Genomic DNA, 27679 nt, shown 5'->3' on the forward strand with positions numbered 1-27679 from the left:
GACGGTATAAGTATAACGTTTATTTCGATTTTAATGTCACCCTATACCAGTCTGTTAGCTTAATTAGCCGTCCATAGGACACGGTCGGGGATATGATTATTCAATAGAATATTACGACACGCAACGTGGTGCTAGTAACAGGTGTGGTTGTGGTATTTTTTACACAGTAGATTGATCTACTTCGTTCGTACTCACTCGCCCGGTGCACGGGCGTGATGTAACGATGCACCGAGACAACAGCAATTAACTCCATTTGGACGATTCCTATCGGCCCATTAACAACCATCTCGCTGGCCGGAACACTCTTCGATGGGATTCTTATTCGAGTAAAGCTAGCCGCTCAACGATTCATCCGAAGTCTCAACCTTAGGCTGAAGTACAAGACAATGTGCAGGAGGACAATCCAGACGGACAGCCCAGCCACATCGGTCCAGTATCGGTCCGGTTCCATGTGCAGTGCTTCCAGTATTTTGCTCGTCTTTCGGTAGTAGCAGAAGATCTCTTCACAGCCCAGCTCCGTTCGGTTGTGGCCGTACGTTGCTTGCACGAGCCCCTCGAACCCGTAGCGAAAGTAGCTGATCAGCGTGAGTGGTTTGAAGCAATCCATCAGCTCGTTGTAGCGAATGAAGAACCCAGAGAACAGTAGCGCCGGTATGATCGAGGCGGGCACTATGAACGGGCTCACTTCGATCGAGAACAGACAGCCCGCGATCAGGCCGTACACCTGTGACAACCAGCCGAACAGCACGCAGATGCCCCAGAACATCACGATGCGATCGGTTTCGTTGAGCTGCCCGCTCAGATAGTACATGATAAGCTGGAACGCCGTCACACCCGTTATCATCCACGGGAAGTCGGCCACCAGCTTCGAGAAGAAGTACGCCGAAACGGAATAGTAGTTGCTCTTGTGCTCCCGCACGAACACGGCCATCTCCAGCGGAACTGTGGAATGATGCATGGTTTAGTAACCGCAGATAACTTCTTCCGGCATTACTCACACGTCAGGATCACGGTCATTGCATTGGCAAAGATGATAAACATCAGGAAGGCAATCAGCAGCGAAATGTTCGACAGCACCTTCGACGCGTCGTCGCCAATGTTCAGAAAAACGAACCCAATCGTGAGCCCGAACAGTATGTGGCCGAAAAATCGAAGTCCCATCAGCGCCGGATTGCGTATCGTACCGAGCGAAGTGCGTCGCGTCAGGATACTGAACTGCTTCCACCACCCGATCGGATACTGCGGGCCACGTCCATCGGCCAGAAACTCCGTGGAGCCGAATTCCTGTATTCCTGTACGAATGAAAATTAAACGATCATGCTCAGCTTGGTTCTCTGTCTCTAGCCCCTTACCGATGCTCATCGTTGCGTTAACGGATTTTTCCGATTTTGTCATCAGCTTTTCGAAATCCGTATTGCACTGGTTAGACTTGGACGCAATTTTTAGCACTGAAAAGTGAATCATTTCGAATCACTACAAATCGCTCTGGGGGCACCCGGTTTCCACTTACCAAAGTCCGCCCGGTTGTAGTACGGAGGACACGGGAAACCGGCCTCCGTAAACGTCGGTATCAGATCGTCCAACGATCCCTGGTACATACAGCGGCCATCGACAACGACGTAGATATCGTCAAACAGCTCGAGTAGCTCCGAGCTCGGTTGATGGATGACACTGACCACGCACCGTCCCTGGCGGGCCAGGTCTTTCATGTACGAGATCACCTGCAAGGACGCCACGCTGTCTAGTCCGCTCGTCGGTTCGTCGAAGAACATGATCTGTGGATTGGAGACGAGCTCTAGGCCGATCGACAGCCGCTTCTTCTCGCCCCCGGAAAGCAGCTGCGCCTGCGTTAGGGCACATTTCTCCAGCCCCAGCACCGCAATCACATCGTTCACGATCTTGCCCTTCTGTTGCTGCGTGATGGTCTTCGATAGCTTCAAATCCGCCGCATAATGTAAGCTCTCGCGCAGTGTTATGTTGGGCAGCAAGGCCACATCCTGGGCCGTGTAGGCCACCAGCTGCCGGTAACGCTGCCGATCGATAACTTCGTTGTTAATCACTATGTTACCACTCACGCCCTGTGTTCTATTTTGGGGGTAGAAAAGAAACCAACTCAAAATCAGCGTTCCATAAAACGGCCACCCGAGTGCACCACTTACTTGAACCCACTAAGCACATTCAGCAGCGTCGATTTGCCGGCACCCGACGGTCCAAGAATGGCCGTAAGCCGCCCGGCTCTGAATATACCGGAGATGTTCTTCAGCAACTGTTTCTCCTTCTTTCGCTGCTGGATCAGATAGGAGATGTTTTGGAAGACCAAGTTCGCCCCATTGTGCATCAGGGGAATCGATATCTCGACCGCGTGGTTATCTTCCATTATCTAGGCAAACAGTACAATGCAAACGTACAATTAGTTCGCACGCAATGCGCTGCCACACGTTTGACGAGGAGTGTAATTGGTCCCCGCGTAAATACAAGGTCACGTACAGTTCACGGGCAAATAAGATTAGAATTCGTTCACGAATTCGCACTTCATCGAAAAACAGTTTCACGTTGCTTGAGATTCAGCGGAGTAGACTGGCTGACTAGTTGAAGCGGCACCTGATCTCGTACTGATCGAACCGATCGCACCTTGAGAGCGGCCTAGCTACTGTAAATCTGTGCTCACGGGCACCACACATCGATCTGTTCGCTTTATTGTAAATTTTCCGTAATATTCCTCTTTAATCAATGCATTACTTATAACTACGCCCGTCCGCGGTGAGCTTGACGTCATGCACGGTAAATACTTTACATACTTGCCCGTTATACCGGCTTTCCAGGCGTCTTTCTTGCGATAGTGGGGAACAAGTTACATCCATGTTCCGTGCGTCGTCTCCGATAAAACCGGTCCGCACACTAGGGACCACTATTACACACTAGACACTGGATTACGCGCATGTCTTCTGGCGTTTTCTGTGACTGCAGCTCTGTTCTAGCACGGCGATCGGCTAACCCACTTGGCGCGCTGGTCGCCGATAATTGTGATTCACGCATTTCACGGCTCTAGCTACTGTTGATTCGAACCCTTTAGCGATTGAAGCAGGAAACCAAATCCCAATAACTATGAGAATGGACCACCAGCCGCGAGACTTGATCAGCAATTCCATTCCAGCCACATTCCACAGACGGAACTCAAGCAACGCATTTCACACAAATGCCCTAAACCTGAGCTGCGAGTAGTAGACGGGTTAAAGTCGCGACCGCGACGTGACTCCGTTCTAAACTTTTCCCGTGGTTCGTGCGTCAACTTCAATGCAAATGTTTCCAGTTCATAATAATACGGGATATGTCCGTAGTTACTTACTTATTATATAGCTACACTGTTCCGTTTCAGCAGCACGATGTTCACTTACCTGTCTCAGAAGACACACTGCGGACGAGTACACCCGACACGCGGTTTCCGCGTATGATGCGAATGCATCATTGAAGCGCCACTCCTAGCGGCTATCCATTCTCGGACGTTAAATAGTGCCCGCCGGATAAAAGCGATACGCCACTGGGTCGCCACTTAAAACTGGTCGCCGGAGACGTGAGGCGGAAAAAATTGACCCGCCATTTCTGTGAATCCTGGACGGCTCTGGCCGGTGTTAATAGAAAGCATAAACAAAGTTCTGCGGGAATGAGTGTGCGAAAAAAAAGAACACATAACTTGATGAGCTCCGGATGATAAATGTTTGCATTTATGATCCAACCTGGAATCGGAGCGGAGCAAATAAAACGACCAAACGATACACCGCGCACTTTGGACTGAGTTCTTTTCCTGTATTTTTTTTCCACTTTGAGGTTGGTTTTGCTTAACTCTAGGCTGTACAGTGACGGGAGGGTACGTAGCAGCAGTCTAATGTGCGTTAAAAGTACATTTTGTTCTTTATTTTGTTTTCGTAATAAAACTGAGAATTTTGACCACCCTCAGCCAAGCTGCTAATGGGACGTTAGTTTATTGCGTTGGAGTAAGGTCGCGTCTACCGGTTCCGCCGTAGGCACACTCGAAGCCGTGCGTAGAGTAAAACATGTACAGCAACTATCCAGACAGCCAGTCCGGTCACATCATACCAGTAGCGGTCGTTTTCGAACTGTAGCATTTCTATCACCCCACCAGGTTGACGGTGGATGCAAGTGGCCGTTTCGCTGCACCTGAGCTCAGTGCGGTTCATACCGTAAGACGCCTGCACAAGGCCTTCGAAGCCGTACCGGAAGTAGCTCGCGTACATCAGTGGCCTATAGACGGTCAACAGTTCGCCGTAACGCACGAAGTACCCCGAAAACAGTGCAGCTGGGACGATGGACACGGGCACCAGGTACGAACCGCTGTCACCGACGGCTAGCATACTTCCTGCGAGCATACCGTACGCTTGCGAAAGCCACGCGAACAGTGCGCAGATACCCCAGAACATTGCTACGCGATCCGTTTCGTTCGGTTGACCCGTGAGATAGTACACGATCAGCTGCAAACACGTGACCCCCACGAGCATTGGTGGAAAGTCGGCGATGATCTTTGCGCAGTAGTACGCCGACACCGAGTAGTAGCAGCTCTGGTGCTCGCGCCTGAATACGGCCAGCTCTAGTGGGACTGCAAAATAACCGCGTAGGCGATCGCGAATGATCGATGATAGGAATGGGTTGTGGGGGTATCAGATTCATCATTAGCATGCTAATTTGGAGAGCTTTGCTTACATGTCCGAACCAACGTCATTGCGTTCGTAAACACGATAAACGCGAGAAGCAGCATGAGGCAGGACACGTTCGCGAGCGCGCTAGCACCATGGTCAGCCACGTCGTAGTAGATGCTCCCGATCGCCAGCCCCGCCAGTAGATGGCTTAGGAAGCGAAAGCTAGTGAGTGTGGCATCACGCACCGTGCCCAGCATAGTGCGGCGCGTCAACACCGCAAACTGCCGCCACCAGGAGATGGGATACTTGATACAAGCAGTTCTCCTGCTCACCGCTAAAACACTGGATCCTTCCTCGCCGTTCCGTGTATCTGAAAACAAACGGTTAAATCATTATTGGGCATTATGTCCGATGGTGTGCAATGGTGAACGCATTACCGTGCTCCAAGTATCCATTGATGGCCGTATCCGCCCGGGCAATCAATTTCTCCACACTATCCGTATCTGCATCACGTTGGGAAGCAATCTTGAGCACTGCAAACGGAACTAATCAGTAATCTTCGGCATCGATTAGATTGCGCCGACTCACCGAAATCGGCCCGATTAAAGTATGGCGGACAGCTGAAGCCCACTTCTTCGAGCGTAGGTATCAGATCGTTTAGGGATCCCTGGTACATGCACCGTCCGTCGACCATAACGTACACATCGTCAAAAAGCTCGAGCACCTCCGAGCTCGGTTGGTGGATAACGCTGGCCACGCACCGACCTTGCCGTGCGAGATCCTTCATGCAGGCGGTCACCTGAAACCCCACCCTACCGTCCAGTCCGTGGGTCGGTGCATTGAAGAACATGATCTTCGGATTCGACACGAGCTCCAGTCCAATGGAAAGCCGTTTCCTCTCGCCCCTGGACAGGACTCGTTTCAGACTGTGCGAGCAACTGTCCAACCCCAGCAACGCCACGATATCATTCACGATTTTCGTTTTGTGGATGTAGGACACATTCTTCGATAACTTCAAATCGGCCGCATAGTGCAGGGTCTCACGCACCGTGAGATTCGCTAGCAGCGGAACATCCGGTGCGACGCAGGCCACCAGCTGGCGGTACTTATGGCAATCGACTATCTCATTGTTGATGAGTATTTTACCACTCACCGCCTGTGTTCTGGAAGCGAAAGGGGAAATGTTTAATGATCACCAATCAACGGTTGGCCGCGATTGCCTTACCTATGACCACTGAGTATGCCCAGAAGGGTCGATTTACCCGCCCCAGGTGGGCCTATTATCGCGGTCAATCTTCCCGACTTAAGGGTTCCGGAAATGTTTCGAAGAACCTGTTTCTTTCCGTCTGCTGCCCCTCGTGCTGGAGGTTGTGTAACGATGCAGGAGATGTTCCGGAAGGTCAGGTTGGTTATGCTCTTCACAAGCGGGATCACCACTTGCACCGTATCGTCGGAACTCATGACGCTGCGCCGAGGGAAGCAAAATAAACACAGAAAAGTTACAAACTCGTTACATTGCTCGACATAAACATGCCGCCAGCCGCCAGCCAGCCCATCCGACCGGTAATGTTTGTAAACATTCTACACAAACTGACACGGCCCAACATCGGCACCAACACTTGGCCACTGGTGCGATGACGTCACTGATCAGCACGCCAAAAATTCACCTGATCGCGAGAAGTCGGCGATCTCGGCTCTCTCTCTCGAAAACCTTGCTCACGAAACCTACGCTCTCCAACTGTTTAAATGTCAGATTCGCTTTCCTATTCTCTCTACCCCTCTCTCTCTCTCTCTTACACTCATTTCTTTTTCCTTGATCTTTCCAGGTGGGATGGACGAGTTATTTCACCGGTATGACGTCATACGGGGGGGCACACACATTACGCCTGGAGGCACCCTCTGATACCGCCGCCAGGTCGGACCATCTGGTGTCGTGTTACATTCTCCCAAAAACATTGACCCGCGCATCGCGATTCCTATGCAGCGCACGCGTTCCTGCGTTCAGGCGTTCCTTTTTCGATTGGATTTTAGCTGCGCTACTTCCGGCCCCAAAGAACCGGCCGGGGGGCCGTCTGTTGATGGGTCGGCTCATAAATTGGCCCCATGCGAGCGGGTGTAGATGTGCAGCGCGGAGCTGTGGTTAACGAAGATCAATTTGCTTGCCCCAGCCAGGCGAAGGGAGCGGCAATGACGAGGTCGTACGGGTCAACGTGCGCTCGATCGCGGACCACGGTTCACGCACGCACAGACACTCACAAACACCGTCGGTAGCCGAAAAAAAACCTGATCCTCTCACTGTGGGTGCCGAATTGGTCAATTTCCATATCTTCCGAAAGAACACCCATGTGACCGATGTTGTCCTCTCCCTATGCAAATGAGCTGCTTAATTCTCATTCCAACAGCTCGATGCTAACTAACTCACATGTAGAACTCCAGCGACTGCCCGCGCCAGTGGTCTTAGGAAACTAGCTGGCCGATCGTACGATCGCCCCACAACCACTCAACGCGATCCGAACCGAGAAACTGACGGCTGACCGAGCATAATCATCATGTTTCGGACTGGACGGCGGCTTTTGGGGCTATCCCGCCGCGTATCCAGCGCGCTACGCGGGCGACTTTAAATCTCTCTCGCTGTCTCTCTGTCTCTCGCCCGTTGGAACTCTCTCACTCTCTCAATTCCTACGCCGCACGCACACCCACTCGAACCGCGGAGTGTCACAGCGCAAGACAATAGACGCGCGAAGCGAGCGGCGTTAGAACCGCGAGGCCGCGAGAGTTTAAGTTGAAAAAAAAACAGGAACCGCGCCTGCGATCCACCCGAATGCAGTGCAACCCGCTGGTCGGTTTCTTTTCACCGGTTTTGTGCGGTCTGTGGGTCCCTCAGCTCAAGAGCTGGAGAATTGAAGAACTCGTTCGTTGCGCGATCGATACACGCATGCGCGGTTCCACGTGGTCGGCGGCGTTAGCCATGAGTCATGCAGAGACCGCCTGAACCGCCTATCTTTTCGTGTTTTTTGGGATTGTTTGTCTTAAGACAACCATCTTTTATTGTCCCAGAAGAAGAAAAGAGGCCCGACCGCCCGAATGTTTTGTTCTCTTTTAACAGCGCTCGGTGGATGTCACCGCCGCGTGAGGAGAAGATTTACGAACTCCTCTCGAAAGGAATGCTTCCCTTTCGGGCAGAAATGGAGAAGATAGAATGGCACCAAGAAACATGGGGGAAAAACATCGTTTTGTTTTTGTTCTTATGCAGTGTCGATCGTTGTGTGAGCACAAAAAATACTTTGAAGCATGCGAATAAACGTGTCAATAGAGAAACAGCTATCGGCAAAAGGGGCTGTGTTGGCATAAGTGCTTGAGGCTGTCGAAAATAGAGATGCGATTTTGGATGTCTATTTGAAGTACTATTTTAAACAAACAGCGCTCCCAAGCTTCGAGCTCCCAATGATAAACCAAGGATCTTTGTTATTTATTTTTCTTTTTTATTATAAAAAGTTTCTCAAAAATCTTCAAAAAACATAAAACAACTGCGTTGGCACTAAAAAAGCGCACGATAAATGCCAACTCCTTAATAGGCAGAGTTCAACTCTTGGATGCACTTGATATTGCCGGCTGGCCGTCATCGCGTTCGCTTCAGCCTCCACGCCAGGCTCACATACAGGGCCACGTGGAGCAACACGATCCAGCAGAGCAGGCCACAGACATCCATCACGAACGTGTTCTCGAGCATGTCGAAACTCTCGAGGAATTTGGTCACTTTACTAAAATAGCAAAATTCTCCCGAGCAGGGCAGATTTTCGCGCTCGAACCCATAGATCGCCTGCATCGAACCTTCGAAGCTGTACCGGAAATAGGCGACGTATGTGAACGGCTTGAGGAAATCGAACATCTCTCGGAAGCGTACGAAAAACCCACAAAAGATGAGCATCGGAATGACGGAGCACGGTACACAGAAGACACTCAGCTCCAGCGGCAGGGCACTGCCAGCCAACAGTCCCGTCAGCTGGGCGATCCAACTGGTGAAGATGCATATGCTCCACAGCATCAGAACGCGATCCATCTCCAACGGTTGAGCAGTGAGGTAGTATGCACTGGCAAAAAACATCGATGGGCCCAGCATCTGCGAATGTAAAAAATTATAAGCCAGTTGGAAGACGTTGTCAGCAAAAAAAGCGGCCAATCAGAACCTACCAGGAACGGAAAGTCTGCCACCAGTTTGGAGAAATAGTAAGCCTTAAGTGAGTACCAGTTGTTCATTCTTTCGCGCACGAAAACAGCCGTTTCTAGTGGAACTGCAAACGCAAGAAGGATTGTCGATGGAAAATGAACTCAGTTTCGATATCCTCGATGCTCGATGCTCGATGCTTACATGTCATGACGAGTGGCATTGAGTTGGCAAAGAAGACGAAAATGAGGAAGAAAAACAGGCACGATGCGTTGCTCAGCACCTTGGAACCATCGTTACCTACGTCGTAGAACACGACAGCGATCAGGATACCCACCAACAGATGCGCCAACAAACGCATCCTGGTGAGCTGAAGATCGCGCAACGTGCACAGCATCGTTCGGCGTGTTAAAGTTACAAACTGCTTCCACTCGGACGTCTGATACTGTCGACTGTGAGGCGATTCTCCCGGTTCCGGTGCCCCAAGCTCCTTAGAATGTCGATCCACGACTTCTACTAACATTGACTCCTTTTCGTCACAATGGGACGCATCGTTGGGGACCGCCGTAACGACCGGTTCCGCTGGTTGTATCTGGCCTTTAGCCCGTTCCCTCAGTTGCAGTAGGTTGCCTTCGTGCTTGAGGCTCGCTATTTCCAGCGCAAAGTCGGCACGGTTGTAGTAGTTGGGACACTCAAACCCGCACGCCTTAAAACCATCCACCAATCCATCGAGTGGCCCCTGGTAGATGCTGTGACCCTCGGAGAGCACCAGCAGATCGTCGAACATTTGCAAAATGCTCGAACTGGGCTGATGAATTACGCACACCACACACCGTCCACTGGTGGCGAGATCCTTCAGGTGCGCTACAACCTGCATCGCGGCTATAATGTCCAGCCCACTGGTGGGTTCATCAAAAAACATCACCCTCGGGTTTGAAATCAACTCGAGCCCTATCGAGAGCCGCTTCTTTTCGCCCCCCGATATGGTGGACACCGGATTGTGGGCACACTTTGAGAGACCGAGCAACTTCACCACATCCGCCACCAAAATGGGCTTCCGGGACTTTAGCACGTCGGTAGGTAGCTTCAGGTCAGCAGCAAACTCGAGACTCTCCGTCACGGTGATGTTGCCCAAAAGAGACACCTCTTGCGGTGTGTACGAAACTTCTCGACGGTACTTTCGGCGCTCGATTGGCGTTCCATCGATCATTATGCTCCCGGTGACATTATTTGTTCTACAAAACAAAGTGTTTAGAATCGGATTACTAGCGGATAAACGAAAGCGTTCAACACTGTTCCAATGCTTACTTGAAACCACTTAGTATATTAAGCAGGGAGGACTTTCCTGCACCGGAAGGTCCAAGAATGCCCGCCAACCGACCGGAGCGGAATGTTCCCGATATCCCATTTAGCAGGTGCTTGGTGCTCCCGTCCTTGGGACGCACTTGGTATGAAATGTCTTCGAACGATAGTGTCGTTGCGGCAGAAGGCACCGGTTTGCCCGACTCGATCGGTATCGCCGTATCAGTTCCCATTCTGCGGCGGTTGATAGTAGCACAAACTGGATAGTAGCTCGAATTTCAAACTATAACATGGCCAAGGCTGAAAGTTACAAAGGAAGATGTGTTAAGTTAAGTTTAGTGCCTCGCGTTTAAACCCGAGTATCAAATTAATTGAACGCAATGTTTCCCTATTGCCAAACATTCGTGGTACTTTTCCGGAAAGACCTGCAACATCACGCCTGTCAAACAAACGGCCATCGGATTTGAAGTGCAGTACTATCTCTTATCGCGTCCGTTGCCAACGATAACATTCAACGCGGAAGTGGCCTATTGTTGATTTTTCACGAATTACCCAAAAAGCTCACCGATTCACCAATCGCTCACTTCAGGGCTGAACAATTTCACTGCCAAACACAATCTGCGAGGTTACAGGTTTTTTTAGCGTTAAAAATAAACTTCATAGGTTACAGCAATCACATACGGCGCTCGTGCTGATAAGCCCAGCCCAAGGCTTCTTTTGAACCCGGACCTTCTGATTTCTATGCGCGCGCCAGCATAGAAAGACATGGTTGTCTTACACGCCCGTGTGGCGTCCCTGAACGACGATGTTGCCTTGCCAATGAATCACAGAACGATATCAAATTCAATCAATGCAAGGCAACATCGCAGATACTGCGCCGAATGCCTCTCACATTACAGTTCACCCTCGCGGGTCACATCTACTGTTACAAGACGACAACAAATTAATTGCACATAACGATGCCTGCGCCTTGGAGCACTGCGTAACTTAGCATCTGGCACGCAGCTCTCGTCGCTTTGTCGCACTAACTCGCGTCTTACCTCCTTTCGCTATCCACTGGAACTGTGTCGAACGAACAGTGGGTCGATTGTAGGAATTTAATAACCCGCTTTCCTGGCGAACCACTTGTGCCGGGAACATCTGGTTGGCACACACGGGCACACTGCGCAGCAATCAGCGGCCGGCGGCGGCACTGATAAGAGAGCTTCGATTACGCTCCGAGTCCGCGTCCACAAGTGTCCGGGGCTCGCCTTCGAATAAAACCTGGGCATGATCGGTCGGGGCGCGATTGCTCCGGTTAAGCACACAACCGTATCGGACAGAGAGAGAGAGAGCAATGAAAGGAAGGCAGCAGAGAAAAGACGAAGAAGCAACGTTCTGCGTAGTAGTAAGTCAATCCATTAAAAATCGTTTATATTCGTTTACAAACAAAAGACGGTAGTCTCCGTGTGCGTGAGAGGAAGCGAGAGAGTCGACTAGGAAAGGATTTATCATAAAACAAGTGAAGTGGTTTTTTCCTAATTACAGCCCCATTCACTTCGGCCCAGCGATCGATCGTTGACCGCTGGAAGCTGGTTGTGATCTTTAAGGGACTTTCGAAATGCACTTCCATGGTTTCCATGGCAACGAAAAGAGAAAGCTCGAGTGCTGAGCGAAAGAAAGAGCGGAAAAAAGGCGATCAAAACAAAACCACAAAAAACGGCGCTAAGCCGTCGAGCGCCATCTGGCGGTTTCTAGCTGCGACGTTTCGGAATTCAAATGCGCCGTTGGCGAATGGCTTCGGTCCGTAAGCCACTTTTCACTTTATTCGTCTCAGTTTGACCACGAACCCGACGTAGATGATGAGCTGCATCACGAGCAGAATTAGGAGCGCTTTGACGATACTTTCGCCGTAACCGTACGGATCGATACCGAAGTGTTCCAGTATGGCCGCAGGTTTCTTGAAGTGGCAGTAAACCCCCGGACAGCGCATGTTACCCCGATCGTAACCGTACAGAGCCTGCAGCGCACCGTGGAACTGGTAGCGAAAGAACGACAGCGTGCTGAGGGGTTTCAGAACGGCGATCAGCTCTTTGGCATTGACGAAGAACCCGGAAAATAGCAGCGGAATGATGCACGCATTCGCGACGAAGAAGTTTTGCATCTTCGCATCGAAACAGATGCCACCGATCAGACCGAGACTCTGGCCGATCACGCCGCCGACCGCAAACACCCCGAGCAACATCCCGATCCGGGACCACTCGAACGGTTGCCCGGTGAGATAGTACACAATCAGGAGCAACACGGCGGGGCAAAACAGTTGCAACGGCAGATCGTGCAGTAGCTTGGCGAGGTAGTACGCCTCACGCGAGTACCAGTTGTTGGCGATCTCCTTGACGGCGACTTGCACCTCGTCGGCATCTGGAATAAATTAGTGCATCGTGAGAAAAATCGAGCCCCACCGAGCAGCTCTCTCTGACTCCGCGACTCACAGTTCACCACGGCCACCGCGTTGGAGAAGTACACGAAAGCAAACAGCTGGAAGAAGCAGCCGATGTTGGCGAACACTTTCATGGCGTCCGCACCGACGTCGTAGTGCACCACCCCAAACACCAGCCCCAGTGCCAGGTGGAGTCCGAGGCGCATTTTGAGGAAAAACTCATCCCGGAGCGACGCGAGCACGGAGCGTTTAATGAGCGTGTAGAGCTGGTAGCAGAAGCCGGTCTGGTAGCGGTCCGCCTGCCCGTTGCCCGGTGATCGCTGGGCGGCGAGAGTGGTGGGGCTCGAAGGGGCCGCCGCGTTAATTTCCCGCATCTCATCGTCCACCAACCGGCCGAGGGTTTGGTGGGCTTCGCCGTGATCAGTGCTGATCGCTTCGAGGGCGAAATCGGCCGGATTGTAATAATCCGGGCACGTGAGGCCGACCCGAGCGAACCGTGTTAGCATGTTGTCGACGGGACCCGCGTACAGACACCGACCCTGGCGCAGCAAGTAAACGTCATCGAACAACTGGAACAAGCTCGAGGCCGGTTGATGGATGGTACAGACGATCGTCCTCCCGCTCATGGCGAGCGACTTCAGGTGGGATATGACTTGCGTGGACGACACACTGTCCAGACCGCTGGTCGGTTCGTCCAGCAGCATGATCGGCGGGTTCATGATCAACTCCACCGCCACGGCCAGCCGGCGCTGCTCGCCACCGGACAGATCCCTCACCAGCGTCGCCCGTGACCCGTGCAGACCCACCATCTGTAGGATCTCGTTGATTTTCGCCACCTTCACCGAGACCGCCGAACGCCTGGGCATCTTCATGTTGACCGCGAACTGCATCGTCTCCTGCACGGTCAGAAACCGCAACAGCGGACACTCCTGTTCTACGTACACACTGCGTGGATCGTTCTCCTCCACCGGCTCACCGTTGATGGTCACTGTCCCGAGCGTACCGAACATCTGGGCCCCGGACAGGACGTTCAGAAGCGATGACTTGCCGGCCCCGGACGGTCCCATTAAGGCCACCATACGGCCGTGCTGGAAGCGACCCGAAATGTTCGATAGGATGTCCTTGTCTGAAAGCAAGGAATTGCGTTAGGACCTGAAAACACGTTATGGTTTCCGCTTGAACCTACCGTTCGCTCGGTAGACGACATTTCGGAAGCGCAACGTCGATGGAACAAAGTTTAGTAGCGGTGTAGCCGCCGGCGTCAGTTCGATCTCCTCGCTGCCCATCGTAGTGACTGCATCGATGCTACTAAACCGCTTTTGCTACTAAACCCGCTACCGGACCTTGGCTCGAGAAATTACTCACCTCTCTCATCACACCCGAGCCCCATTGATCAGCACTCACAACGATCGCTTCCCACCGACAGCAGAACGTATAGCACTGCGGTGCGCCGTGAGCTTTTTCAAACTTCTCTCGAACGGGCTTAGCCCTTCGTGTCCCTGTGGTCCCCCCACCACCGAGCCGGCTACCCTGAAGCGCCGTCGTTACGTCACTGCCGAGTGCGAATGCACCAGCACCTCTAGCCTTAGCTCTAGCAACAGTCATCATTAGCTGGTGAACGTACGGCCAGCTATCGTGTGCAAGAATGCGTGCTGAAAGGCCGGTTACTGCTTTTTTCGCAGAACTGCAGTGCCGCCTTGCGACTGGCGGAGCTTAATTACGGCGCCATTATCGGCCACCCTCATGCTCACGATGTATTTATGCAACGGAGACATCGATCGAGGAACGGGGCGAAGGCCCCCCATTTCTGTTTGGGTTTCCCCGAGCGGTGGTTTATTCATTTTCTGTTGGTGCAGTCCCACCCGGGTGGGGACTCATTGGTACATCTTCAAGCGGTGGCGCAGTACAATGTAGAGAACGATTTGGAACAGCACTATGAACCCGCCGAGCACGGACACGTTGTCCCAGTACCCGGTCTCCGGGGTGTCCATGAATTTGAGAAACTTGCTCGGTCGATTGAAGTAGCACACGATCTCCGAGCAGGGAAAGTTGGTCCGGTTATTCCCGTAGATCGCCTGCAGCGAGCCCTGGAAGCTGTACCGGAAGAAGGAAGTGTAGACCGCCGGCTGCAGGAATTCGGGCATTTCGAACGACTTCACGAAGAAGCCTGAAAACAGGAGCGATGGAATGGTGAAGCAGGGCACGAAGAAGGTCGCCATCTGGACGTCGAAGGCCGCCCCCGAAAGCAACCCGATCGCTTGGGCGCACATCCCCAACAGCAAGACCACAAGCCAGGTCATTCCAAAGCGTTCCCACTCGAGCGGTTGGCCCGTCATGCTGTAGGCGATCGACAGGAACAGCGTCGGGCAGAGGATCTGCAGTGGCAGATCGGCGAATATCTTCGAAAGGTAGTACGCCTCGAGCGAGTACCAATTGTTGAGTCGCTCGCGGATGAATACTTTCGCCTCGAGAGGAACTGCGAAGAGAGAGGAGGTTCCGTCAGTGCTTAGCGACCACAAAAAGCCCCGAACAACCTACAGGTGATAACACACGGCATGGCGTTGCCGAAGAAGATGAACATTTGGAAGAAGAACAAACTGGCGCCGTTCGTCATCACTTGCGAAGCATCCTCTCCGCACTGGTAAAATACGACACCCAGCAGAAAGCCCACCACGGCGTGTGCGATCACGCGAAGTTGGGCGAAAAACTGTTGAAGAAGTGCGAACGATACGTTAAGATGGCGGCCAACAAATCGTTGTTTCCAAAAACTTACAAAATCACGCGAAGTGACTCGCAACGATCGGCGCAGAAGAATGAAGAACTGCTTCCACTGCGGAATTTGGTAGCGTAACCCCGCCGTGACGGGTCGGGCTTTGACAGTGTCCACGTTCTGCACCACCAAATCCAAGCAATCCTGATCAGTAGCGATCTCCTGCCGTGATGTCTTCCGCGCCGCAGCCACTTGTTTACTGTATCTCAGCGCCAGGTATTCCAACTCCTTGGGAGATTTGGAGGCCACCTCAAGAGCTGCACAGCGGCGAAGAAACGTTTAGAAACTCCGTCCCATTCCCAAACATTGGCCAGCACTACTCACCAAAGTCCGCTCGGTTGTAGTACCTCGGACAGTGGAAGCCTGTCTCCCTGAAGGTGCTGACCATTGCGTCGACCGGTCCGTGGTAGATACAACTCCCACTGGACAGCAGATACAGATCGTCGCACAGACCGAACAGACTCGAAGACGGCTGATGGATCACGCAAGCCACGGTTCGGCCCTCATCGGACAGCGTTTTCACGTAGCGCAGAAGGTGCATCGCCGCAACACTGTCCAATCCGCTCGTCGGCTCGTCAAGCAGGATGATCGGTGGATTGCACACCATTTCGATGCCGATCGATAGGCGCTTCTTCTCGCCACCGGACAAACTTCTCACCAGCGTCTGCATGCTCGAGTCCAGCCCCAGGACGCGAAGGATGTCGTTTACCTTCTTCTTGCGCACCATCTCCGACCGAGCCTGCGAGGGCATTTTCAGGTCGGCCGCAAAGCTCATCGTTTCCAGCACGGTAAGATGCTCGATCAGGTCGAAATCTTGCGGAATGTAGACACACTGCTGCCGGTACTTTCTCCGATCGAGGATGGTGCCGTTCACTTCGAGCGTCCCGATCACCCCAGATTGTCTGAAAGTATCCCAAAGAAGGTCAATATTTGGGACCATGAACCGAACGGATCGTTTTGCTCACTTCATTCCGGAGATGATGCCCAACAGTGACGACTTTCCTGCACCGGATGGTCCAAGGATCGCCACCAGGCGGCCAGGCTGGAACGTTCCGGACACGTTCTTGAGAATGTCCTTGCACCGTCTGCCATCCTTGCGGCGATAGCAAATGTTACGGAAGCTCAATGTTAACCGCTGGCCCAATATGGGATCGGCTATGTTGAGCGCCACCGCGTCCACGCTCTCCTCGGCCATTCCTGATGCGGCCTGAGCACGATTTACGACCACTTCGTTGCTAGGAACACGTCAACTTACGCCGAGATCAGAGGTCACGGCAACGTGCAATTCTCGGGAGGTTTTGTTTAGCACTTCGAACAAAACTGGTTTTGAACGCTTCAAATACAAATTGCAATTAATGGACGATGGCGATGGAACGATGGAAAGGTTCTCCTCCAGGCGGCGGATCACCGGTACACAGTTGTTTTTAATATACAATCTCCTACAGAGGCATGGTGGTTTTATGACTTAACACCAGCCGCTCTAAAAGGTTCTATACTCTATGCTATTTACGTATAAATCTGTATTTCTTGCGAATGTCATGGTCTCCACCAGACGATCAGCTAAGTACCTGGCAGCGACGATCACGCCGCAAGTCTCTACACTCGTTCAACTCACCGCAGCGACTGCGCGCGAAATGGCGATCGCCGATCGTCGGCACAACGATCGCGGAGTGCGTTTTTCTCACTCCTCTCGTGAACTTCGATTGTGAGTCTAGTGATTCACAGACCCGACAACTCACGCCCGTGAGTTCGCTCGCCGGCTCCCGGTCCGATTGACATAACAATCGCGCAACGCGAGAGGGCGAGAGAGCATCAATCTAGCGCCCGGCATCATGTTTGCGAGCTGCATGTTCGATAGCAGACGAGATATCCTTTTACGATGTACTATAATTTCATGTCAATTGCCAGAGCAGCCTCTCTCGTAGCGCGGTACGCGGTGTGAAAATCAGCACGTACACACTCAGGTAGAGTGGTGGTGGAAACCCAGAACTTCTCCAGCGCCAGAGTTGTTGTTTGGAGTTTTCCACCAAACCCGCTAATCATATGTAATTTGATCGCGATGCAAATGAAGAATAGAATCGCATTAAAGGAAACGTTGTTGATCGATTGTTTCTTTCGCTCAACCAAATGCGCCATTTTAAGTTTACACAAAAACAGAACTTTATTTTTCTCGCTTTCCATATTTACAAAAGTATATCACAAAGCAGGATAACGGATAGGTTTCTTATAAAACCGTACGCTGCAGAGTGCGGCCCTGCTTCCGACCCTTGAGATGGGGTTTTGGTAGCGGCGTTGAAACGCCGAATCTTACCATGCTTGGCTTTCGAAAGCCTAAATCGGAAAAGGGACGCTTCTTAAATGCTACAGCCTGGCCCCATGTCACGCCAGTACCGACCTAGTTGGTCACAAACTACACAGTCTACGCAAAATTTGTAATTTCAACCTTTCGACAATCCGTGCGCCGTGCATGGGGAATGCGCTGGAATGCGTGCCTAGCTGACCCTCGCTGCTGCGGACCGTGCCTAAATTTTGTTCTTCATGCGGTACCGCATCACGTAGAATGCCGCTACGCGGAAGACGAAAAAGATCACACTCAGCGCTATCACAGCCTGCACAAAGTCCGCCTGCAACATGTCGACTTCCTTGAGGAACTTCTTTGGCAACACGAAGTGACAGTACGTTTCGTCGCAATCCATCCGGGGCCGATCGTAGCCGAAGATCGCCAGTGTGGCGCCCTGAAGGGCGTACTTGAGAAACGAGATGTGGAACAGCCATTGCATCACCGGGTGGGCGTCGGTCAGGTGGATGAAGAAGCCGGAGAATATCAGGAACGGGCAGATGAAGAACGGCCCAAAGATCGCACCGTTCTGGGGAGAAACAAATTGACGTTGGTGTGGGGATGCCGTGGTACTACAAATTTATCGGCGTACCTTCACGTCGAACAGTGAGGCGACGAGCAGACCGAGTCCTTGTGCAACCCACGCCACCATCAGACAGATCAGCGTAAACAGTCCGATCCGGAAGGCTTCCAGCGGCTGACCGGTCATAAAGTAAGTTATGACGATGTACGTAACGGTGCAGAGCAGCTGTATCGGAATGTCCGCCACCGTCATGGCGATGTAGTACGCTCTCAGCGAGTACCATCGATTGAAGTGTTCCCTTGTGATGATCGGAAGCTCGAGTGGAACTGTCGGAAAAGATGGGTTAGAATATTATTACCACCACCAGGCACTGTGGCAAACGTATCGCTCGAGGTTACTTACACGCCATGGTCATTGAGCTAAATGCGGTAAACATAAGAAACATGATGGAGAAGAAAACGTAGTTGTAATTGTTGAAGATATGCGACGCCTGATTGCCGATCCCAAAGTACAGCAGACCGATCAGTGGAGCGATGAGGCAGTGTATCAGAAAGCGCATCGTCATCAGCGACCGATCGCGGCTCAGTATCAGAAACGTGCGGAACAGGAGCAACGAGAACTGCCGACAGAAGCTGGTCGTGTACACCTCGTCTCGGCCACACCATTTCTCCGGGTTGAGCGATAGCTTCTTGGCAATTTTCTTTGGCTTATCTAGCACCGGTGAGACCGGCTGCGGGGCCGTGTCTCGATCGGGAAACATTGGCACCTCCAGCAGCACCATCGGCCCGTCCGTGGTACCGGGAGACTCCTTGATCGGCAACAACGACGGTGGGAAAGGCTGCTCCGGGTTGCGATAGAAGTTGCTCTGGCCGTTCATCATCTTCTCGACAAGATTATCGTTCAACCGTCCATAGTCGTTGGTGGCGATTTCCAGCACTGAAAAGGAGAAAATAATTTCAAACGGTCGGTCGACAGCGCCATCTATGTGTCAGCAAAAAGAAGCTATCCGGGAAGTTGCGTACTGGTTGCATAGTTACAGGCAATTACGGCCGCGAATTTTTATCGTTTTGCACCGTTTGAAAACGAAATTACCGAATCAAATTTGCAACATTCGAAATTGCGCCAACACTTTGTGACACAAATGTGATCGGAGTTTTGCTGAATCAAAGTTTTGCTCAACATTTTGGAGGGGTTCTGTTTGGCCATGTTTGGCCAGGCACTTACGGTAATCAGACGGATTGTAATGCTCCGGGCAAACGATGTCCAGCTCCTTCAGGAAGGAAACGATGTGGCCGGTGCCACCGGTGTAAATGCATTCGCCTTCCGCCACTGCGTACAGATGGTCGAACATGTTGAAAACCAGGGCCGACGGTTGATGGATGGTGCAGATGATAGTGCGACCCTCGCGGGCCAACTGCTTGAGCAGTGCCACGCACTGCGTCGACGTGGAACTGTCCAGGCCGCTCGTGGGCTCGTCGAAGAACATCACCGGTGGATTGTTGACGATCTCGAGTGCGATCGCGAGTCGCTTCTTCTGCCCACCGGAAAGCTTTCCCGTGCGGGTCTTTTTCGACTCGTACAGCCCTATGGCGCGGAGTATTTCATTCATCTGTTGGAGCACGGGAAGGGGGGGATGAACGTGAGCATAATTTCTTGTAAACTAAAGCACGTAATGCTTACCCGTATTTTCTTGCTCACTGGACTGAGTTCGGCTCCGATCTTGAGATTGGCGGAGAAGTGCATCGCCTCCAGGACCGTCAGGTGGGGCTGCAGATCGTGATCCTGCATAATGTACGCGGACATCCGACGGAAGCGCTTCAGATCCCGGGCCTGTTTGTTGACGAGTATCTCGCCTGTGAATCCATCTTCCCTGTGGTGCGAAACAAAGCGGATCATAAAGCAACCATACGTAACAACGCTAGAGCCAGCAAGGTCGGATTCCTCCCCTGATGGTGAAACTATTTTCCGATAAGCACCATCCCCGATAACAACCCTTTCCGAGGCGCGGCTGTTTGATCCACGGGGAGTCATTTCGTTCGCGGTCAGAGATTTGCTTTCGTTCATTCGAATCATCCAGGAACAACGTAGGAATTCATTCGTGAGGCACAGAAATGGCCCAAAAAAAGAAGGAAAACCCAATCTCGGGAAGAAACGCACACCATGAAAAGGGAACTCATCTCTAGTGTGTTTTTGTAAACCTGATATGCGGAACTCGAACTCGTACTTCGAAATGGACAGCTGATGTGATCGTACCGATGCGCGGAGGGGCCAATGTTCGCGCAGCCTCGTGCAACCGGGGCACTCACTTGTACCCAGAAGCCACCGGCGGCCGGTACATCTGCACCGCCGTGATGTGGCCTCGAGTGCGCGTGCACCGACGCTGGAAGCGGCACACAAAGAAAATGAGCGGATAGAGGACTAGGGGTATCGGTGGCCACGGAACTGGCGAGGGGGTTTGTTGTAGCTCTGTGTGTTTCTCTGGCGGTCCAAAGTGCAAGCTGCGATCACCCTGTTGCTGACTCATAAGAAACGCGGAGTCTCTGCGACCGTTTGGTTTAATTTCTCATGCAGCAGAAAGCGGGGAGTTGTGTTTATGACGTATGCTTAGCGACAATTAAGACATGTCATAGGATTCTAGGAAAACCAGACACGGTTGCTAGTTGCAGAAGAAGGCTTCACATTCCAAAGATTGCCCTATCCCCGAGCCTCGTGAGCCTGTTCCGCCAGGTGATTAGCCGTTCAAGTGTCAATCAGCTTTGGCTCACCCATCACCGTTAATGGCTCGGCTGGGGCTTGTTTCGCGGATTAAACGGTCAATCCTGGGAGCGTGAGCGTTCTTGAACTGCGAGTGGTTGTTTGTTTCCAAGCTGCCTTTGTGTTCCGCCAAAGTAACCAGGGGATGTGTTGTCCAGTGACTTACTGCGACATTGAACCACTCCGCAAAAGTTCCCTGCTACAAAGTCATAGCGCATCGTAGCTCCGAAGGGGTAGGGCCACGTATTAATCACCTACCGATCATTTCTCAACCTCTGATTGTAGCTTCTCGCTCAGATGAATGAAACTAATAATGGCTCTGGGAAGTACAACCCTTTGGCTGACCTTTTTCACAACGGCGCCGGTGGGTTTTTATTGCTTTACCACACCAGGAAGCAGGGGATGTGTTCGAATAGGGCTCGCTATTGATAAGCCTTGCGGGGACAGTTGTGTTACACTTACGTGAAACCCGCCAAAATATCCAGCAATGTACTTTTGCCCGCGCCAGACGGCCCCATGATGGCTGTCAGTTCGCCGGCCCGGAACTCTCCGCTGATATCTTTGAGTATGTCTCGACCTGCGAAAATAAAGATAAGGAAACGATCAGCGATTTTGGATTCTCATGGCGAACACAGCCCGATGGAGTTAGCCAGGCCGGTTGGCAGGTGGTGTCCAAGGAATTGCTCATTGCAGACAGCGTTTAACCTTGAATATTACCGCCACCGACCGTGCGATGACTAACTTATATACAAACAATAGGGAAACACAGGGCCTTTCAGGCAATACTTGTTTGATGGAGGTCGAAGTGGAAGTTGAAAGAATAAAATAAAAAGCTAGACAAGAAAACAGACACAAGGCGGATAAGTTTGTGCAAATTTATTGGTTGACCTCGAGACTTTAACCTGCACTCTGCACTACGCTTTACGAGCCCTGCTGTTTGTAGATGGTGCTATTTTTCAATGGTAGTGGTGTGCGAAGCATTCTCACGGCAGTATTATGAAATCAGTGTTCTGTTGATGAATCTTGTTTATTTATTCAACAAAGTTGTTCTAATCACAACGACTCGTTATTAAATTGGCGAATAACTATTGTCCTTGCTTGAGTGAACGATATTCACAGAAATGGCACTCTCTCGCAGCGCGAGATTTGATGGTCAATCTCTCGCAGACGGCCATGTCCTTTCAAAGGCCAACACAATGTATCTCCATTAACGCGATATTCGAGTCTGCTACGCGAAGGATGCGCGACACGTCGGTTCACGAACCAAGAGAAGAACCGGTTCACGGTCTGCCAACACGCAGCGTGTGGCCAATAAAGGCCTATGGCATTAACTAGGCCACCTTCCGCACCAAGGTGCCCCGGAGAGCCAAGAGAGTTGCACTCCATCGCAGATCAGCTGCTTTCTGTGAAGGCGATCGTCTCCTCTGGGCGATCACATTTGAGAGATCTCGGTTCTGGTCAGTCTTTTCAGATCGCTCTCTCTCCAGCAGACTTTTGAAGGAAGCAATCGCGTGGTCCCACAGTGGAAAGGTGTGCCGCCTTCAATCGACGTGTTAATCCCCTTATACCTCTGACAATCAGCCGAGTTCTGGGGGCATCGTGCACGTTAAAACCGGTTCTGCCTCAACCTGAAGTAATCATCTGTGAGGCTCAAACGGTGTGCCGGGTTGACTTCCCAGAAGGGATCCGATCGTTAGATACTCGCCTTGTACGATCCTTCTTGAGACCCGTTCGTTTTGCGATCATTCTGTCATTTTTTAGCTAATTTCTACGGCAGCCACCAGCACGTCCGAATCATAACCCATCATCATTTGCACAGCAAACGCACATTCGCACAGCTAATTTCGCGATCCTCGGCGAACATCCCCGCCAATTAAGCTCAATTAGCACAATCGAACCATCGACCCGCCAAAGCTAGCGGAAAATGCACCTTCGCCTGTGGGCGCGGCGTCGCGTGTGTCCTTCCCCGAGGCGGTCAATGTTAATTTACTCGTAGCCAAGATTATCATAAATCGAGCATGGGAACGTGACCCACATGCGCGCCACGGGAGCTCTCACGGGCGACATCGCAAGTCAAATGTATTCGCGTACATTAGACTTAATCGAAGCCGGAATCTTCCCGGCGGCATCAATGAACCACTTGCTGCGGTCCACTGGCTGCTGGCCCTCGGGGAAGATCACTGTCACCTAGCAGAAGAACGGTCTTGAACCACATTTCAATCACCCGTTCGACCCGGTGGAAGCAATTCCTAACCTCACACAAGCCGGTTAATGTTACGCTGTTTGCGATGACGCAGAACGCAAAACGGTGGTTTGACGACCGGCCAGGTTTTTGGGTGAGATTGTTGGCGGCGTCCAATTGTTGCTACTTATCAGTAACACGGTACTTGAACGCATTTCGGAGACCACCATTGGAATGAGTCACAGCTATGTGTTTTTGGGGGGTGCATAATAGATATCGAATCAACATTTTATGCTGTAGGTGAGTCACTGTTGGTGAATCACTTGAACAACTAGCTGAATGCGCACTTCTACGTCTAGACTGATCGATCTTTGTAGATTAAATGAAGGCGGAGGCTTCACGCCTTCGGCTGATTCACCAGATAAATGACTCACAAATGAGCATGGATTTCGAACCTTCAAAATCGGGTGAAATTTCTTTCCATTTCTTCAGCGAACGCCGCATTCTCAATGTCCTCTATTGGCCTCAATCAAAACCGCTAGACAGCCAGCAGCCCGGTAATCGCGACGAGCAAGCGCAACGTCGAGCGCGCATGCTCTTACTCTCGCCTCGAATGAAAATATTTTGCATTTTAATAAAATGCATCCACCGACACTGCAGCTGCATTGCGCACCACAACAACGCCCTGCGACGCAATCCTTCTCGAGGCGAATCGCACATTTCACTCAAGGGTATGCGCAAGCCGCCGCAATTTGCTCAAGCGTCACGCCAAGCCAACCCGGTCCTCTTCTTTTACTTGCCGTAGTGCCGAAGTTGCATCGCACATACTTTTCGGGCATTATTCGAGCCGTTTCGTAATCCACAAAGTAACCCCCTCTAATCGGATCGGTATTGTTCAGTCGTTAGTCAGGCGGTTTCGCTGATTGATTATCGATTTTCGAGCAGATTTTCGGAAGGACACCGATTACTAAAAACGGCACTGGGAAGAAGCGGAAAGCTGCGTGAAACAATCGTCGGCCCCGATGGCGGTTTAAATTATCAAATCATCTGGCAAGCCCGCTGGGCGCTAACGACGAGGATTTGCGGAACGGCGTGGCCGTCGCCGTCGCGCAATCTGACGCCACTCGACGTCGTCGGGATTGATAAAGTGGCCAGAGGCCAGCGCAAAAAAAAGGGCAAACAAACTAAACCAAACATTTCAGAGTAAATGACTGACACCATGACACAAGCGGACCACGGCCAAGCGATTACAGCAAAACACGCACACTCCCGTGGACATTGCGCTTTGTCTTGGGCACTGAGACGATTGCACGCCGCTCACGGAACGGGGTCAGTCGGGGACTAGAAGGAACGATCCGAAATGTCTACATGCGCACGTACCGCGTCGTCATGGCCATTGAGCCTAATCTCAAGTCCTACCAATTTGGCGATGCCAGCACGTCCTCGAAGATATTCGCACAATACTGATCTCGCCTACAAACCTTCTGATCACCGGATCGATTCCAGTTCGGTGTGGGAGTTAATCAAAAACCCAACAGAGGGTGGTGTTCGTGAGGATGGCGCAACCCCCTCGTGTCTGGGACGCCCATTGCCATTTTTTGCACGATCTGGCTATCCATCGATCTAACGCACTTCTAGTTGCGATGCGCACCGTAGACGTGTGTCGTGGTGATGGGCCGCGGGTGGCTCTGGTGTTAGTTGCAGTTCCGAGCCGCACCCAGACCCAGGCCATCAGCTGCGCGAGGGTCACACTTTGTTTCACTCACTGCTTCCGGATAGAACCGGTTTCCGGGCGCACCATCAACCGTATGCGCTTCGCTGACCTCGACAGAGCGGGTGCACCACTTCAACCCTTCCACGTTTCACTGACATTTGGAAAGCGAAAAAAAGGGGCCAAAAAGGGTAAACAAATGCGGCACTGGCTCAGGATCAGCGCGTGCCAACAATACGCATGGCGACCACGCGGTGTCTCGCGCGATCGTCGCGCGGCCCAAAATAATCTCCCAATCGGCGCGCGCGAAGGTTATCTGAAGTTCGTTCAACTCTTGCAAAAAATGGCTTCGGGTGTGTGCGTGCGTGCGTGCTTCCTGTTTGCCGATCGACGCGCGCCGAAACGATACAACCACGTTTTGGCGATCGTCGTGACTTCGGCGCCCGATCGGATGACATAACCGAAAGGGGGCGGGCACGAAGAACTTGGAATCAGGAACTGGTGCGGGGAGTTGTCGGACCATCGCAAGATGGCAACCACATCGAACGAAATGCGGTGGGTGCGTTTCCATGATTGAATTAAACCCAGAAGACCAATCTCTCTCTGCCGAACGGTTTGGTGCGTGAGGCTGGCGCTACACGATAGTGTGCGACCGTTTACCGCGGATCGCTTCTCGGTTGAAGAAGTCAAGGAAAAGGTTTTGCTCGTGGGCAGACGAAGCGCCAACAAAGAAAAAGGCCCTCGCGTTGTGTCTCATGAATTTTAAAACCCGAAAAACTATGCTCGAAAAACCTCGATCTCCACCACGAGTCGCTTCACGAGGCGCGATCGTCGATCATGAAGAGCCGGATGGCGACGGAAGAAGGCAAACTTTCATCTTTTCACCCCCATGAGCCCCCCACGCCGGAACATAAGAGCTGGGGGGTATGAGACATAAAGCGTCGGCTGAGAAATATGAATGATTCACTCTTGATTTCTACTCATTTATCGAACGTACACAATCCGTTTGTTTGGGGTTCAACACGAACGAGCGACGATCTTTTCTTGTACTGTGAGCTATTTCGAGCACTGGTTTTGGTTCGGAGCACCACAAGCGAAAGCGAGTTATGATTTAAGAACAGTCAACGGACGCGGAAGAAGCCCGTGGGTTGTGCGAGCAAGAAGAATGTCGTCCCCGGACCAGACGCGTCTTTTTTGCGCCAAATTTGTTTACCAAACGCACAAAGACGAAAATGACAGCGAAAGAAGGAACGACCAAACCACTTGACATGACATTTTGGGAGGATGAATTGAGCCGCCGAAAGACGTTTAACAGCTTCCCATTGCCGATTTTCGTGCCGATGACCCGTAATCGAGATTCTCATGCCTTGTTCCGTTCGGGGTTGGCCCTAATTTTGGGCCGGCTCCACTAGGTTCCGCTCGTTTGCCTTTGTGGCGCCTAGGAAAAGGTGCTATAGTGTCAAGATGATGATTTGAGGCTGAACAGTGTTCGAACGACAATTAGCATCTATTAACACGACCACCTTCGATCGGATCGACGCGGCTCATAAACCGAGATCTGGTAGTATCTTGATCGCCTTGCGATCCTCGCTCGGCTTTTTGCCAGCGTATCGTGCCGCGTGTGTAACGGGGTTGCCAAATTGTGTCAAAGTCATTCCCTGCTAACAAATTAAGCGCAGGCTGTGGAATCAAGAAACCGTTCGGGGGGAAAACATGTCGGTTGATAATTATTTTCTTGTCGGCCGCTTTGCTCCATTTTGTACTTTTTAAGCCATTTACTGCTTAATGCCGAATGTTGGCCAATTAAACACATACACCTCAACATACCTCAAATGGATGCGCCAAACAGTTTAATTTAATTGCTCTGCTTTTGATATTTATTACTGGCACTTTTGGGTGTGCAATAAAACAACTTGTAAAGATGGTGTCCAACAAGCCAGAATGAATGATCACAACGCAACGACCCGCGAAGACCCGTTTCAAATGCGGTTTAAGCATCGAGTACCAATCATCAGTCAGCCAGTAGGTATTGCGAAGAAAAAGAATTAGACACGCGCTGTGTTTGCATACTCGTCGTGGTGCGAAAACCTGTTCTGGACGTCAAGCAAATCTTTATTCCCAGGGGAGACGAAACGGAGGGCTATTCGTCCGACGATCTTAAAATCAATCGCTCCGTAGCCACAACTTTTGATCATCAGATGGCAGGGTCACTTCTCACGAGTCGGGTTGATCCTCGACATATAAACCGATATTGGCACCCGCCTTAATCGATGAGACCAAAGTGCTACTTACCTTTCTTAAATATTCCATTGCGGACCGAGAACGACAGGTTTTTGAAGCCGAGCGTGACCGGTTTGAAAATTCGCGCCGCCACCAGCGAACTGGCCGTAGATCCTTCACCGTTGGTGGCCACCAAGGGCAGCGGTTCTGGGATGTGGAGGTGTTTTAGTTTCACTTTCGCGAGCCGCTGGCTGTCCAGCGCACTGTTGGCGATCCCTTCGGCCATCGTCAGCTTCTCTGCCGAAGATCCGGTGGCCCGCAGATCCGGTGGCGTGCTGTTCATCTCAAACGACTCCTCCGATCCGCTCATGGTGCCCGCCTCGCAGTCGCAATATCTTAACAGTATCTATCTATCTAGCGATTACCAACCCGGTTCACGGTCTACCGGTTTGGCCCGGTACGAACCACCAAGCGTCCTGTCAAACGGTGGCGTGTCGGTGGCGATCGGTGAACCATTTGCAGAAACTCGGCACAGAAATATTGGGCTAAAAATAAGCCCCACCTAACGCCAGGCAGAAACAAGGCCCACCGTCTGCACGGCACATTATCTCTGCTGGCCAGCCGACCGCGGATGTACCAGAAT

General features: G+C 51.7%; 4 protein-coding genes across 7 annotated transcripts; all 4 read right to left on the minus strand.

Annotated features, from left to right (window-relative positions):
• On the minus strand, positions 1-3396 carry LOC131209006 (ATP-binding cassette sub-family G member 1-like). 4 transcript variants are annotated; one of them, XM_058201969.1, is made up of 6 exons: positions 2799-2931; positions 2160-2380; positions 1511-2085; positions 1353-1448; positions 999-1292; positions 1-942 (listed from the first exon to the last, which is right to left on the minus strand). In XM_058201969.1, exons 1-6 carry the CDS (start codon positions 2859-2861, stop codon positions 341-343), a joined length of 1851 nt encoding a protein of 616 aa, XP_058057952.1. In that variant the 5' UTR covers positions 2862-2931; the 3' UTR covers positions 1-340. The 4 variants fall into 4 exon arrangements, with proteins under 4 accessions (XP_058057952.1, XP_058057954.1, XP_058057951.1 ...); XM_058201971.1 differs by lacking the exon at positions 2799-2931 and adding an exon at positions 3347-3396 and having other exon boundaries at positions 999-1448; XM_058201968.1 differs by having other exon boundaries at positions 999-1448.
• Positions 3397-3892: 496 nt separating this feature from the next.
• On the minus strand, positions 3893-10409 carry LOC131207933 (uncharacterized). The gene is made up of 9 exons (XM_058200569.1): positions 10126-10409; positions 9022-10052; positions 8844-8944; positions 8279-8772; positions 5878-6117; positions 5241-5815; positions 5090-5185; positions 4717-5022; positions 3893-4612 (listed from the first exon to the last, which is right to left on the minus strand). The coding sequence occupies exons 1-9, from the start codon at positions 10350-10352 to the stop codon at positions 4005-4007; spliced, it is 3678 nt and encodes a 1225-aa protein (XP_058056552.1). The 5' UTR covers positions 10353-10409; the 3' UTR covers positions 3893-4004.
• A 1508-nt stretch (positions 10410-11917) lies between these two features.
• Positions 11918-13827, minus strand: LOC131210259 (ATP-binding cassette sub-family G member 4-like). Its single transcript, XM_058203479.1, has 3 exons — positions 13725-13827; positions 12591-13664; positions 11918-12519 (listed from the first exon to the last, which is right to left on the minus strand). The coding sequence occupies exons 1-3, from the start codon at positions 13822-13824 to the stop codon at positions 11918-11920; spliced, it is 1776 nt and encodes a 591-aa protein (XP_058059462.1). The 5' UTR covers positions 13825-13827.
• Positions 13828-14412: 585 nt separating this feature from the next.
• Positions 14413-27388, minus strand: LOC131207934 (ABC transporter G family member 2-like). The gene is made up of 12 exons (XM_058200570.1): positions 27109-27388; positions 21386-21500; positions 19850-20039; positions 19394-19778; positions 18572-19105; positions 18239-18495; positions 17837-18175; positions 16274-16548; positions 15633-16210; positions 15312-15565; positions 15077-15245; positions 14413-15014 (listed from the first exon to the last, which is right to left on the minus strand). The coding sequence occupies exons 1-12, from the start codon at positions 27377-27379 to the stop codon at positions 14413-14415; spliced, it is 3969 nt and encodes a 1322-aa protein (XP_058056553.1). The 5' UTR covers positions 27380-27388.
• Between the last annotated feature and the right edge of the window lie 291 nt (positions 27389-27679).

Source organism: Anopheles bellator, chromosome 2 (assembly GCF_943735745.2).
Source record: "Anopheles bellator chromosome 2, idAnoBellAS_SP24_06.2, whole genome shotgun sequence".
Lineage (NCBI taxonomy): Eukaryota > Metazoa > Arthropoda > Insecta > Diptera > Culicidae > Anopheles > Anopheles bellator.